At 37.2% G+C, this 14,886-nt stretch overlaps 1 protein-coding gene across 2 annotated transcripts in view; it reads left to right on the top strand.

Moving 5' to 3' along the window:
- Window positions 1-14,886, top strand: part of htr4 (5-hydroxytryptamine receptor 4) — a 98,462-nt gene that overhangs the window by 23,124 nt on the left and 60,452 nt on the right. For both annotated transcript variants that reach the window (XM_087798512.1, XM_087798511.1), the window contains exon 2: window positions 14,692-14,770. In XM_087798512.1, the coding sequence (XP_087654638.1) occupies window positions 14,715-14,770 (56 nt within the window). In that variant the 5' untranslated portion in view covers window positions 14,692-14,714. The remainder of the gene's footprint in view (window positions 1-14,691; window positions 14,771-14,886) is intronic.

Below are 14,886 nucleotides of genomic sequence, written 5' to 3' on the forward strand. Positions count from 1 at the left end.
ATTATTTCAGAAAAATCTGTTCAATTTGGCGACAACAAAAGGGATTCCTGGAAAACAGATTTATTCAATTATTCCCACCTCCTCCTTTATCTGTCCGCAGTGGCAAAAGGTCGACATGCAACAGAAACATGATTTGAAACATGAACACAAATGAATCACTTGTTTTTATAAATTGGTTATTTAAATTACCACTTATTCTTTTGTGTAAAGTTGTTCCGTGGTTAATCAGTGTTGGTGTTCGTCTGGAACTCACAATACAAAATGAGAACTCGCACAATTACATGCAGACCCACTGTCACGAAGTTGCAAACATGGTCATCTTTTTGTACTTTTTGCACGTAGTAAGTCGATTGATTGATTGATTATTCTTCCCACTTCAGGAATATTTGAGTTGTTTCAGCAGTACGTACACATATTATGGCATACAGTACACACAATTATTGTTAATTATTTTACAGTATTACTTTTATTCCATTGTATGTATTAACGTTTACTGTAAGTAAAACATTATACATCATTTTAAATATTAACAATTGCATACATTTATAACTACTAGTCGTTTTTTTCTCGATGGCACACACTACAAAAGTACAGAAAAGGGGAGAAAATTACCAAAAAAGGTCTTAAAAGACCTGGTCAAAGTGAGAAGAAAGAAGGTTCGGATGTCCTATAGTGTATTAGTCTGGAGCTGAAGGTGCTATTTAGTTTCATTAAAGTGTCCATGAGGGCCTCATCCACAGCTTGGTCAAGATATGATAAAATGTAGCAACCAGACCGAAATTCAACAAAGTCAAAAATGACCAAAACAACAATACAATAAGTGAAACCTAATATTTGAGATTTTAGACAAAATCTGGCTATTCTTTAAACACTGTTCCAGCAACATTACCTTTTTTCAGAGTACCGAGATTTAATTGAAAAATTTCACTTTGACCACCATTCCATCGATGACACAAAAAAAACCCAGAGACGGAGACATCTCTCTTGACTAAAAGCTTCCATTAAAGTCGCATCATTGCTATAACAGCACAAACGTGGAAATGTAATTTGGGCTGTCCATAATTTTGACTATACTGATGACGCATTCCACTCATGAAGACTCCATTGTGCTGCTGAGAGCCTGAAAAATCCCCCAAATAACCGTCAAATTCAAATTAGCATTTTAATTAAACAGGAAAAAAAAACTCCAGAAGAGGAACAGAAGTATACATACTTTCCATGTGTGAGCAGGGTTGAGCGAGAGCGCAGTCCCGGCGCGACCACCACGAGCTCTACTCTGTCACCGTGAAGCGCAACCTGCCCCGAGTTCCTCGAGAGGTGGCAGCTGCGACGCCCCTCGACGGCATCCCGGCGCAATTTAATTACCGCTGTCAAGCGAAGCCAAACAGGCGTGCGTTCGCCGACTTGGAGGGAAAATGTAAAGTCGGTCCAGATGTCCAAAGGGGTGCTTTTTCGGGCTGACCCTTCAAACGCCAAAAAATTTGTGAATAACGTGGCTGTGGATGAAGCGCCGCCCGGCTCGGGGACACATGAGCAGCCACGTAATTGGCATGAATCAACACCGAAGGGAGGAAAACGGGCGAGGACGGCAGCTGTTACAAGAAGACAGGGTTGTGATTCCAACCATCTAATGATGGCCATGGTTTGAAACGAAATCGTTTTTTAAATTGAGAAACTATTAAATTGTTAACCATTTTATAAGGTGTAACTCTACACATTATTTTTTTATGGCTGTAGTATTGCTAAAAAAGGTATTTAATATAGAATATGTCTTTCATAATCCGTCAGTCAGGTATGTAGGTTTTTATTAAGGGTCTGAAAATGCAGGAATATTTATTTAAATAGAAATGACAAACGTATAAATGCCAAAGAAGGTAATGTAAAAACAAATTAACCCCAAAAGAAAGAAGGAGACGTGCACATTGAAATCTTAATGGGGGTCTTCTTGCCCGCTTGTTCCATCTTTCCTTGACCTTACTTGCACTCCTCCATAAAACCTTCGCTGAAAGGTCATTAGTCTAGATCAAGTGGGCCACAAAATTGTTTCCAAAATGGTATCGTTTTTATGTGGGAGGGTGGATGTAATTATATAAAAATAAAAATATACATGATAATGTTTTAAATGTTAAAACTCGTTAAGTTTAAAAATATATTAAATATTTTCTTATTTATGGGGTCGGAGGTGGGCCGCAAAGGTTTTTGAGACTAAAAAGTGGGCCCTGATTTGGAAAAGGTTGGGGACCACTCGTCTAGATGATCATTTTCCAGACATTTTGGAGAGACGAGAAGATCCTCCTAGTGGCAGTGGCAATAATTCACCTCCGCATCACTCATGGAGTCATGATGAAAACAAAATAAAAGTATACAGGGACATTTAGCTACATGTTTACTTAGTTCAGCGTACAAATGTTAGAGAAATTGTGCAAAATCCTGTATACTGTTTTCTACTTGTTTATATTATATAAATATATATTTAAATTGGTTCCATAGCCGAATATGAATGTAGAATAGGGAATATATTGCACTATGAACAGGGGTGATTCTAGGCAGGGGCAAAGACACGGTTAGTCGAGACACTCATTTGTTCATTGAAAGAGACGAGTGAAGATCAGATAAAGGAAGTATTGGGCAGTTGGTTTAAAAACCTAAAGAACGGATGCAGTGAGATTCATGGTTGAACAAGGACTGAAGGGGATTTGTGTGACGAAAAAATGATCGATTTTAAGTGACAGACTTTTTTCGCTGACGGGGAAATACAAAAGAAATTCTTGCATGAATGGTTACTAACTTCTGGTCCAACAAATCGTGCATCTTCCTTGAGAGAGTTTTAATATCTCCCTATGCTTGTGTGAATCTTCCCTCGGTCTCAGGTTTACCTTCAAGAACTCAGACACACAGAAGACTGACTCTGAATCTCACTTACTCAAATATTGGTTTGATTGACGTATAACTATTCAATCATTGTCATGGGCCGCCTAAAATGATTGGACGATGACTAAAATGTTAGTTTTGTTGTTGGAAAATGTGATTAATTGGTAGAAAATGAGGTGTCAACACGATATAAAGCAGTGGTCCCCAACCTTTTCCAACTCAGGGCCCACCTTTAAGTCTCAAAAACCCACCTACGACCCCATAATACGAAGGCATTATAATTTCTTCTCATTTCCTTGCCACATGTATAATACTTGAAGGAAAAACAATATCATGAAAAGAATATTTGAAAATGTTTAATATCCTTTTTAACTTAACGAGTTTAAATATTATCATGTGTATTTTTATTTTTATATAATTACATCCACACTCCCACAAAAAAATCATTAATTTGGAAATTATTTTGCGGCCCACAGGTTGGGAATCACTGATATAAACCAATACAATAATGGACTTCTATAATAGAGATCGAGAGTTAAAATGTCGACTACCTTCCAAAACATTGGCTACACCAGCACAAACCTCTCCCACAAACCCCGATTTCTTTTTAAAATCTTCTCTGCAGCGTTTCCAAGGTACATCCGTGGAGCTTCTCAAGCCGGCGTTCTCTTTGTTTGTGGAAAGAAAAGCCAATTACCCAAGAAAGCGAGTGTCGAATATCGCATCTCTTGACATAACACCACAATGCCCTGAAGGTTTAATTACACCAGAAATTGACGCCAAAATAAAAAAAAGAAATGGAGTTTACATTCACATGCACAATCTGGGTCTAAGTGAACACGTGTGGCAGTCTGAGGATCATTAACTTTAGATAACCAACTGGCTCCAGAAACTCCCGCTGGATGTACAATTAAATATTGAAGAGTCTGTGAAGACCTTCTTTGTGATAATATCCCGACTTAATTAGCACGACTGTCCACGCTCTCTATTAGGAACGTCTCCAGGCTTTCGTCTCAGAGACGGAACTTTAATTATTAGAGAGAAGTGATGGCTACTTTGACCACAATGATGCCCGTGTAGGTTCGGGAAGTGTCCGGGACGCCCCCTAGAGATGACATCACATACCGCAGTTACGATTGGATTTTAAAAACGATGAACTCCTACTGTAAACATAAAACAATTCTGTCAGTATGATCATTAGTATTATTCTATTTTTATTAATTATGTATTTACATGCCATTTCATTGTCATGGTCTCTTATCTCATTTTAATTTATTGTATTTATTTATTGTAATCTCTTTCATTTCATTCATATTATTTCCTTCTTTTATTCTGTAATGCCACCACAAAAAAAATCATTTTTCGTGTTTATAACACTAGTAGTAAAAGTTTCTGATTCTGAAGTTGCTATTATTGTCATTTAAATGGTGAAATATTTAAAACGTATACATCAGATATGACTATATATATTTAACAACACTTTTTACAAAGGGCAAGACATGATAAAACAGAAAGAAGCAAGTAAGGGTCTGAAAAAAAGGGGAAAAAGTATCACATTGACAGGATTTTACTTTTGATTTTTGAGTTTCAGGTTTGGTAGAATGTGTCATTACATCCCTCATTTAAGGCAAGGGTTTTAAACTCGACTACACAAGGCGCCGAAAACTTTTTTCCAAGTCAAATTTAAGGGCCAAGCTAAATGTAAATATACTGTACTTGACTAAATGTACTGTCTTATCATTCTTAGAAGCTCATATTTATCTCAACAACGTTGTTTTTTTCCCGTTATTGGCATACTCTTTATTAATGTTGTCATAATATATCATCTTTCCCAGAGGTTATCTGGCACCTTCTTAGGTCAAAACAAAAACATCTTTTTGATTGTGATTTTTTTTTTTTTTTAATAAAATGCCATGTGATGGCCCAAAATAAATGAATTGACCATCCATATTTGGCACCCAAGCATAGAGTTTGACACGATAGCTTCTGAAAATCTATTTGTAACTAAAATATCTGTTAATATCTCCCACGTGAAAAGGATGTTCAACCTTTTTCCGACCCTCATCACAGATTAACAGGAGCCGGGTTCTCATTTTTGTTAAGGGAAGCGGAGGTCTCGCTCTTTCATGATCTCCATATGAAAGGCGTAAACTCCAGGGACGAGAGGACATATTCTGTAGATAAAAGCTGAATTATTTCTGTCTTGTTAAGTCACCTTGAGCCCCGAGACAGAATTTCCAATTCATTCTGATGCATTCAGACCCAGTATGTCACCGAGAATGCGTTTATTTTCATCACGAGTGTAAATCCCGACAACCTCTCCGAATCTTCGTGGGTGGATGAAGTGGCTGAGAGCTCTGCAGGGTCGTGTGTGGTCTGTCCTTACATAGTCTGCAAATTAGTTCCAGTCCATCTGTCATGAGCTTTTTTTTTTCAGTGTACGCCTCAAGACTTCAGTGAAGGTCTTTTCTCTCTTAATTCATCACGTGTGTTTCGCAGACGGACTATCAGCGTGTATATCCAGTTCCACTTGACCTGAGATAATAATCATTCATCATCATTTGTTTTATCAGTGCTGCCGTTTCGAATATCGGCCGTATTCAGTCTCCAAACCTGAGTGACCCGGCGGGCACGAACCTCTTTGCTCGATTACACGTGCACACAAACAGCCCGCTGCGATAGCATCTGTTTCCTGGTACATCCATTAGTTCTCCCGCTTTTATTTCTCATCATTTATATCCCAGTAAACAACGTATTGTCCTCTGAGGTGGATGTTTTGCTGAACACTCGTGTAGGTGCAGGAGCTTCTTTTTATCAGGGAAATATGTCTGCTATCATTTCAAGTATGAGCGCACAAACATTACGACCACTGTCCTAATTCTTTAAGGATAGTGTTTTCATGCAAAAACTTAATTTTTTGCTGCTTAAGTTAAGGACAAGTTGTCAAAACATAAATGTCTTGTACGACATCTTCTATAAGTCGAGGTCACCGGCCGAACAAAATGTGTTTTAAAAACCCCCAATTTATAACAGTTTGAAGTCCTTCATCCATCATTTTTCTCTACGATATTATCTTAAAAAACGGGCGTCTTTAAAGGAAATTAACGGACAATATTCTACTTTCAATTTTAAACCAACCCCTGGTTGGTTTGGCCCCCGGACCTTGAGTGAGGTAAGGTAAGGTAAAACTTTTATTGATTGTTTAAAATTGTTTATATATATATTATATTATATATAATATAGATGTTTATATATATATTGAGTGATATGACTCATTGGGATAGCAGGAGGCTATCCCAGCTGCTTAGGGCGAGATGTGGGGGAATCCCTGATCAGGTCACCAGCCTGTCATAGGGCGACCAGAAACACACAACCCTTCATTCACACACTCACACTAAGGATTACCCGGTTAAACCAACCCAAGTGCAGGGAGAGCCTGCAAACTTTTTTACAGAATGACCGAAGGTTGCCTAAAACAAAAAGTCAGTCTGTCCTGCTAGGCCTTACCAGACCATACGACCTGATGAGAGTCAAACCAGAAGTTCCATGAAGTGACTTGGTCACTTGTGGGCCCCCCAAGTCATTTTCTTGTGGCCCACAGGAGATTAGGAAAGTAAGAAAGTTCAAAGATAAATAAATTAAGAAAGCGGGGCAAAGGGTCTGGTTGATGAAAGCACAAGTGTTTGCTCTGAGTTTAATCTGACTGCAGGAAGTCACCTGAGAGTGATGCCAACTGTGGTTCACAGCAGATTTAAAACTGAGAACTAGGTGCTAATGAGACGGATTGACTTCCTAAACGCTAACCTTTTGACGGTTTAGGAAAGAAAGCATGTTGAGTTATTTTAAATACAAACACGTCGTCACCACAGTTACTATGGACAGTTTTTATTTCAGTTCTTCATCACGACTCTGGAACAAAATAGAGAAACAACTACTGAAAAAAATAAAGGCGCGACAAGTCAATTTGTTTTTCATAGCGATTCCCTCTTTGTTGTCCCTCCAAAAGCCCTTTGGCTGAACCTCACTTGGCCCAGATACGCTGCTCGATTCAACTCTGTGATGCAACTCTGGAGTGGACTGATAGTGTCGAGGTCTTGTGCCAAAGAATTTAGGCTAAGAGGGTTTTTTTTTTAGGGCTTTCATCAGGCATGCTGTTTATTATAGCTCAGAACGTGTTTAGAAGATATGATGCTGAATTTAATCTTTGGCTCTAAATGAAGAAATAATTGATTCATATGCAGATTGTCTTTCCAACCTGGATTAAACAAGTGTTTATTCCTGTTCATATAAAAGTGTTTAGAGGACAAGAAATATTTTAAACTCTACTTTAACTCATTTCTGCCATTTGGTTAATAAAGTTGCCTCTAGAGGCAATACCTAGGGTGGATATGTGTAAATTTGCATTACCAGATTACTAGAAACTTTTAAAAAGTATAGTCGAGTATAATAACGAAAAAACGTTTATATATATAACGTTTAAAAACTCTTATTAGACAGTAATAACCCAAATAATGAAATCTAAAGAGAATGAATAGGTGTTTAATAAAGACTGATGGTATAACCAATATTAACATGGAAAATTAAATATATGTCGAAAAAACACAGTTTCAAGCGAACAAACCTATTATTTTCATGATCAAAACCAAATAAATATTTTTCAAAGTTTTTATGATAGCACAATTTAGTATTATTAAATAAACTATGAAAAAAAAGAAACTAATCATCAAGGAATTTAGGTATTTATTCAAATTAAATTGGCATAAAATTATTTTTAATCATCGATAAAATTGGACATAATTAATAAAAAGATTGTTTAAAAAGTTTAATCTTGTTACCTCAATTGATGACAGATGGGAAATTTAGATTAAAAGACAGTTAAAAAAAAAGATTCAAGAGCTGTTTCCGTGACTCGCTCTTAGGGTAAAGAAGCTAGGTAATCCAGGAGAATCTTCCAATGAAGGTTCCATGACGGAGTCTTACAAATATTTCCCATCACAGCGATCAATCCACAGTAGCATATGTCTAAACTGAGTGATTGATCCCCCCTGTACTCGAGCAATAACTACCTTCACTGGACTTTATTTCTTATAGCATTCACTGCTTTAATATTTCCACACTTGCACTTTTTAAAAGTCACTTCACTTTCAAAAATTCTTAGAGATTCACTTCCCCGCATTTCCCGCTGACTAGATGAGAGCTGACAGACTGCAGCAAACCCTCTCAGCCACTCCGTGTCCATTAGCTCCGTCATCTGTTCACTTCCCCTCGCCTTCACTTCACCGTCGATCAGATATAAAATAAGGGAAAATATACAATAACTGAAGTAGTTCTTTTATTAATGTTTTAAAGATGTGGTGACTAAACAAATGGTTTCAATTTGCCAGCTGAGACTGTCTCTCCATAGTTTGTGACGACAGGTGAGAGTGATAACTTGGATCGATCGGTATAAGCCTATGATCTTTACACCATCATAGTTCAGTGCATCGTCTGCATAAGTGTTGACACCGCCTCAATCTGCTGGTCGATCCGACACTCCCTTCTTCCCTCACTCATGAAAATAACCCTCAGATACTTGACCTCATCGACTTGGAGACAGATTTCACTCCGGAGAAGGCCCCCCCAAATTCCAACTGAGAACCATGGACTCTGATTTGAAAGTGCCGGGGTTCATCCCTTCATCCCTGTTCTGATGAAGCCAACAGGACCACATCATCTGCAAAAATCCTCCAACCATAAAAACCCCTCAGCGCCGCGGCTGCGTATACAATTATTCCCATAAAAGTAATGAAACGATTCAATAACAAGCATAAAAACCTTGCACATAACGATACTTCTCCCAAAAAGTAAATTATGTTTCAATCATAAAACCTTAATCACTTTTTTAAAGAAATAATTCCAGTCATATACAACAGAGAAATCAATACATTTTTGCCAATTTAAAGCCAAAAAAAGCTGCAACACGATCCATGGAACTTCAGCCTGGATCAATCACGTCTGTCTCCTGTAATCACCCACACAGGGAGATGATCATTGATTTCTTCTAAAAACATGTCAAATATCACTTCAACGCTTTGCTTTTCTAATCTAATGCGGTCGATTTATGAAGTAACCGAAGCCGTCATGGATCGTTTCACCATCTAGAGGTTGGGATTTAACCCCAATTGAGGCATGAATCATTTCCAGGATATATTAGTCCAACATCAGATGTTTCCATCACACATCTGCTTTTCTGCTCCACATGTTCTTGCAATACCATTTTCAATTTTTTAATTTTAAAGCAGTTAAAGTTGGTTTAACGCGTATTTAGGGTTGGCTTTCACTTTAAATGCTTTACCTTGAGCTCTTAAATCCAACTGTTTTACTAGTTTACGAGTTTGCTCGACTCTCTGACTCAAACTGCTTAAAAATCTGCTGAAACTCTGTTAAAACTCTGTAACTCGCTTACTCATCCAAATAAATCTACAGGAATGTTTTGTCGCTTCTTTAGGTAAATAATTAAAATAGCTGCCATCTTGTTAAGAGTGAGTTAAACGAGTTTTATAAATATATATTATTTCTCTTAAAGTTTAACTGAGTCATGAGGTTTTAAGTTTGAGTTTATGACTCATTATTCAATCTTTATGACTCATGATTCAAAACATTACGACTCAATCTTTTTACGCCATGACTCATCATTCAAACTTCATGACTCATCATTTATTTAACGCCACGAACCATTGATTAAAGTCCATAAATCATCGTTAAAACTTAATGACTCGTTTGAACTTCACGTCTCATTGATCGATGACTCAAACGTTCCACTTGGGAACAAATAAATCTCTTGACTCATACATTTATATAATTTTTTTTTACCTTGATGAAAAATTGATCCATGTAACTCATTCATGACTCTTTCAATAAACTGAATATTTTGAAAATTAAAGTCATGCCTCAAACTCTCACTTTAAAAACCCTTCCATTGATGACTCATTCACCCATGAGTCACTCTTTTTCCTCTTGTAAAATGACTCATTTTACGTCTTAGTTTCATGTGTCATTCGGTTATATGTAAAGCATAATCCCTGGATAAAGCCTTGTACTCTGGATTAAATCTGTTTCTTGGTTCGGTTGGAAAAAGGATTCCAGCTGCTGATGTGTCGTATAAACTCGTGAGTGATCGTATAGAAAGCGACATGTAACAGCGGCGTCACGGACAGATCTGTATCTGTGTGACGTGAGATTGAGGTCACGGCCTTTCAATCTATCTGTGTGTGTTTGAAGATAAATCCTCCCGACAAGAACGTATATAAAACTTAGAAGATAATTCTCTTGCGTATTCCAGTCATGAATGTTGCCACATATCTTAAGATGGCCGCCTCAGGCACATGTGTTGTGATGACATATGGTTCGTACACAAGTACAGCTCCTTCAGTATGAATGTATCAAAGCTGTTACACATCATGTCGCTCCATTTTTTTAGCTTCTCCCTCAGTTCAGACACATTTTCCAACATTGGTGATCAAAAACTCGTTTATTGAACAGGATCAAATCCATCTTCTCTGACTGACCTATGAGAGAACCCGTGACCTTATCCACCAGCCAAGGAATCTTTTCTAACATTCTATCAAGGTCTTTGCAGAGACCAATTTTCACACGGATATGTGAAACTACTTTTTCTTCTGTCAGGTTAAATTGAAGTCAGTAACAACATCTAAACAGTAAACAAGAGGCATGTGAAGACTCTTCTGAAGCCATCAATTTCAGTAAAATCTAGGATTTCTTTTAACCCTTAGGTTATAGATAATGGGTTTTCAATACAGGAATCTTCTAAAATATGCTTTTTTTCCACCATTCAGTCAGAAGAAAACCTTAAATATACAAAGTAATATTAAGAAGTCATAACAGTTTTGGTTCAAATATAACTAGTGTAAGGAACTTCTGGGCACTCGCCCTTGTCTTAATATTTACTACCGCTGTTTTATTTTGAAAGGATTGAAAAGGAAGAAGATCGGGTTCCTTGTTGTTGGGGGTGTGCTAGCGGCTCAACGGCTACAAACAAAGCCTTGTTCTTTCTCACATGAATACACTAAGTTACACTATTTTTGGACTAGACAAAAAGACTCAGTAGACCAGGAGGAACAAAATTGACCTGGTTAGCCAGAAACTAGGAAAACTAGAAGGCCTAAAACTGTGACGTAAATGGATGAAACACTAATTGGTTTAACTAGTACCTTTTTAAACTGGAAAAACCGAAGTGACTTGGTTTACCAGGTAGCATATAGACTCTGTTAACTTCTAAAATAAAAAGAAATAGTCCAGGAGTAAAAGGTAAACTATGATTGTGAAAGCCGAAATATACCTTATTGGAGCAGGAAGTATATAACAAGCATGTACTGAATATATTTTGTGAATCTTTACAAGTAAGAAATAGCCTATTAGGTGACTGAAATATACTTAAAGAAATGTAATAAGTTTTAGAATGAAGTTGGCAATCGACTTAAATCTAGTTGAGAAAGTAGCTGTAAAAACTCTGTTTGTCTGGACTTTGTTGACTTGAGCTATAAATTCACCAGGAATCAGAAAACAAAATTGAATCCGTATAAAAGACTTGGTTAACTATTTGAAAAAAGACATGTCAGCTGGGAAATGTGAAAAAAGATTTGGGCTTTGTGAAATACACGGTCCAAAATAGACTTGTTAAAACTAGGATGTTCAAAGAAGGCTCAGAAGACGAGGTCTGGGAATTGTAAATGAGGAGCAACAAGAATTCAATGGTAGACTCTAAAGGTCTGTAATTGACTGGTTTAACTATGAACTCGAAAAAAAGGCTTGGTAACTGCTCCAAAACCAAAAGATAAGAAAGCGCTTAGTGGACTAAGAACTCCTAAAGTAGATTTTGTAAAATAGCTAGTAGGCATACACTTATCATACGAATTCAATACGATACAATTCTATTTACTTTTAGAGACATCTTTTGATTGTTCTGCTCTCTTTTAGCTCAAATAACAGAACTGAAAGCCAAATATGTCCAAATATCAACTTTGAAAGCAGCTGGAGTCGACTGGATCCTCTTGTCCTCAGTCATCCCCGGGATCTGGCCGGATTTTATTGTTCCTTTACCTGCAGAGGACAAAGTGAATAAGTGCAATGTCATTTCAATAATTAAAATAAATATTATAAAAAGAAATGCCCCCCCCCCCAAAATAGATAGAATAGAATAAATATTTAGTATTGTGAATATGTACTTAAAACATTTTTTTTACTGTTAAATCTGAAAAGACTTGAAATACACTTGCTTAACAAGCAAGTGTATATACAACTGTAGACAAGGATTTAGACATGTAATACCGGTAGTTAATAAGATGAAAACCTGTATGTCTTGTGGCAAACTGGTAAAGACGGAAGTACTACTGGACTATGAACTCCTGAAATATTCTAGAAATATATGTTAAAAGTTGATTTATTATCTGTTTTTCCGTCAGTTGAAAAAGTTTTTTTATTTGTCTACAAATGATCATATGAACCTGCAGCGACATGAAAGCTGCACCATTTTCTCTTGTGTCCGCGGCACGTCTTGGTGAGAATCCATACGTATCCCTTAATCCAGTTGATGTAACATGAGTCACCGTCTGCATGATTGGCGTGTGGAGATTGTCCAGTGAGAAGATTACACACTCATTCAGGTCATCAAGCAAATCCTCGAAAGGAAAGACTTATTTCAGCCGCTCAACATCCGCCACGTGATCCGCTCGTTCCTGTGAACTCCGCCTTCATTCTCCACGCACCTGCATCACCGCAGATATTTACATTCATCATTCAGCAACGAGGAAGAATTAATTAATCTTTTGAACGCAAGGGCGGCCAGGAAACCTGTGCCAAGGCTCGTCTGAGATTTCACCGAATATTAATGGACGCGTCCAGATGTGGAGCAAAATGAATCAAGTTGAGACTGAGATGAACGAGCCTCGTACTCAGACGTTGTTGGCGTGACGCTCATGAACCTCTGGAAATGAGAACTAGTGAGTCCAGGAGTGATTCAGCCCATCATTGTCGTTCTAAATATTCATGTGCCTGCAGGGCACGATCAGGAAAACGACTTCACAGAATAAAACAGTGGCAGGAAAAAATGAGGGAAATAGATATAACGAAGAAGAAGAATGAGGACAAACAAGTCGTTACGATCTCAAACAAATGGATTCAAATGACTGAGGGGCACGAAACGAACATTAACATGAAAAGATAGAGAAAAATAACAAACTAAAAATTATTCTTCTGTTTGTTTTCTGATGCAGACCTGGACCTGGTTTTATTTCTTAGTTTTACAAGTTTGTTTTCAGACTTTTGAGTCAAGGCTTTTTAGATTCTGTTATTAAACAAAGTCACTTCGAAGTCGATCAAGTTTACTTTGGAATTCCTTTCTTATAAGTTCTTTTTAGGCAATTAAGCAAGTCTTCAATAGTCTAGATTCAACTTAATAATTAACTCTTGTTAATGTTTTTTTTTTACTGACCTCATGGTTTATTTTTGTAATTACTTATTTAATTTAATTTTAGTTAATAGAACAATAAAAACAGAGTAATAAAGGTTTACATATTTACATCAGTCAACCAATAATCCAAATATATTTACAAATGACAAAAAAACATACTCAAAACCAGATAACACCAAACTTTAAAAGGTTTTTAAAAGTGAAAGAAACCCAAAATTCAAATTTCACTCGTTTTCTACTCAACCTCATGTCAACCAAAGTTACAGGCAAAACATTTAAGTTCATTTTAATGTAGCTACTGGAGCCCTGTTTCTTCTTTCTCCAAAAAGAAATGTAAACATAACTGCATACTATTTGTCTGTAATGTCCACCTTTTATTTTTTTTTTTTCAGGAGAAAAAAAAACAAGTCTATATTTTAAGATTGTTTTAGCAGATGTTAGATGCTAGCTCTTAGGCCAGCTTCACCTTTGCCCAAAAAATGACGTTTTTATAAACATCAAGAAACCTCAGTGGTGCTTGTCTGTAACATCCATCTTGTATTGAAGCCTCGACAAGAGGAATTGTTCCAGATAAAATTAAACAAGTCTATATTTTAAGCTTGTTTTTTGGAAGCTGTTGCTAGGCTAGCAGCCTAAATCTTGCGCACTGGCACTTGCAATGTGTTTCAATGAGTAAAGATGTCAGACAGGAACCAAGAGACTGATGAATTCCTACTATAAACAAACTCAAAATAAAGACTTATATATCTTTTTTCGTAACAATTACTCATGCTAAATCTTCCAATACAAGATGGACCTTACAAACAAGCAGTCGTGTTTTTAAGTGTGTCTATTTGGACGAAGATGTCGACAAATGAGCTTCATTCGCTACATTAAAAATGAAAATACATTTTTGCAAGACATTTCTTTATTGTGAGTCGAGATTTTTAAAAATATAAAAAGGAACAAATATTTTTGCTGTTGTGTCTAATCATCTTGAAAGATTCCACCCACATATTAATAACTATCTCATATCTCCTGGTTTCAATTAAGTCTTCCAAGCCAATCAAGCAGCAAAAATGAAGGTCAGAGAACCATCATAAAATCCTGTGACCTGGATGAGTGACTGGTGAACAACTTCAATTACCTCCTAAATGACTTGATGAATCCACATTAAGCAGCACTACCTCGCTCGGCGGCGAACCGCCAACGTTTCATTTGCATGATTGCGAACCACTTAGATATGCTAATGCAATCTGGAGAATCCGAGTCGGTGCCGCGCTCCACGGCGCGAGGTTCGGTTTGTTGGTGCCGTTAAATATTTGTAATGAGGGTTATTGTGAAGATTTCTAATTCTATTATTGTGCCCACAGGGACTGTCGGAATCTATGGTCACATGAACGTCAGCGCCGCAGGCCAGATGCCGGTGATGGAGGAGCTTGTCAGTGAGAGGTGAGAAGTCACGCGTGATCGTTCGTGATTGACGTGAGTCTTTGCTTAAAGCTGCTGATGGTTTGTGAGCGTCTGACTGTGGCGTTCTGCTTCTGCTGCGAGGCAACTCTACAATC

The sequence above is a fragment of the Callionymus lyra genome, chromosome 9, assembly GCF_982586985.1.
Source record: "Callionymus lyra chromosome 9, fCalLyr1.hap1.1, whole genome shotgun sequence".
In the NCBI taxonomy this organism is placed as follows: domain Eukaryota; kingdom Metazoa; phylum Chordata; class Actinopteri; order Syngnathiformes; family Callionymidae; genus Callionymus; species Callionymus lyra.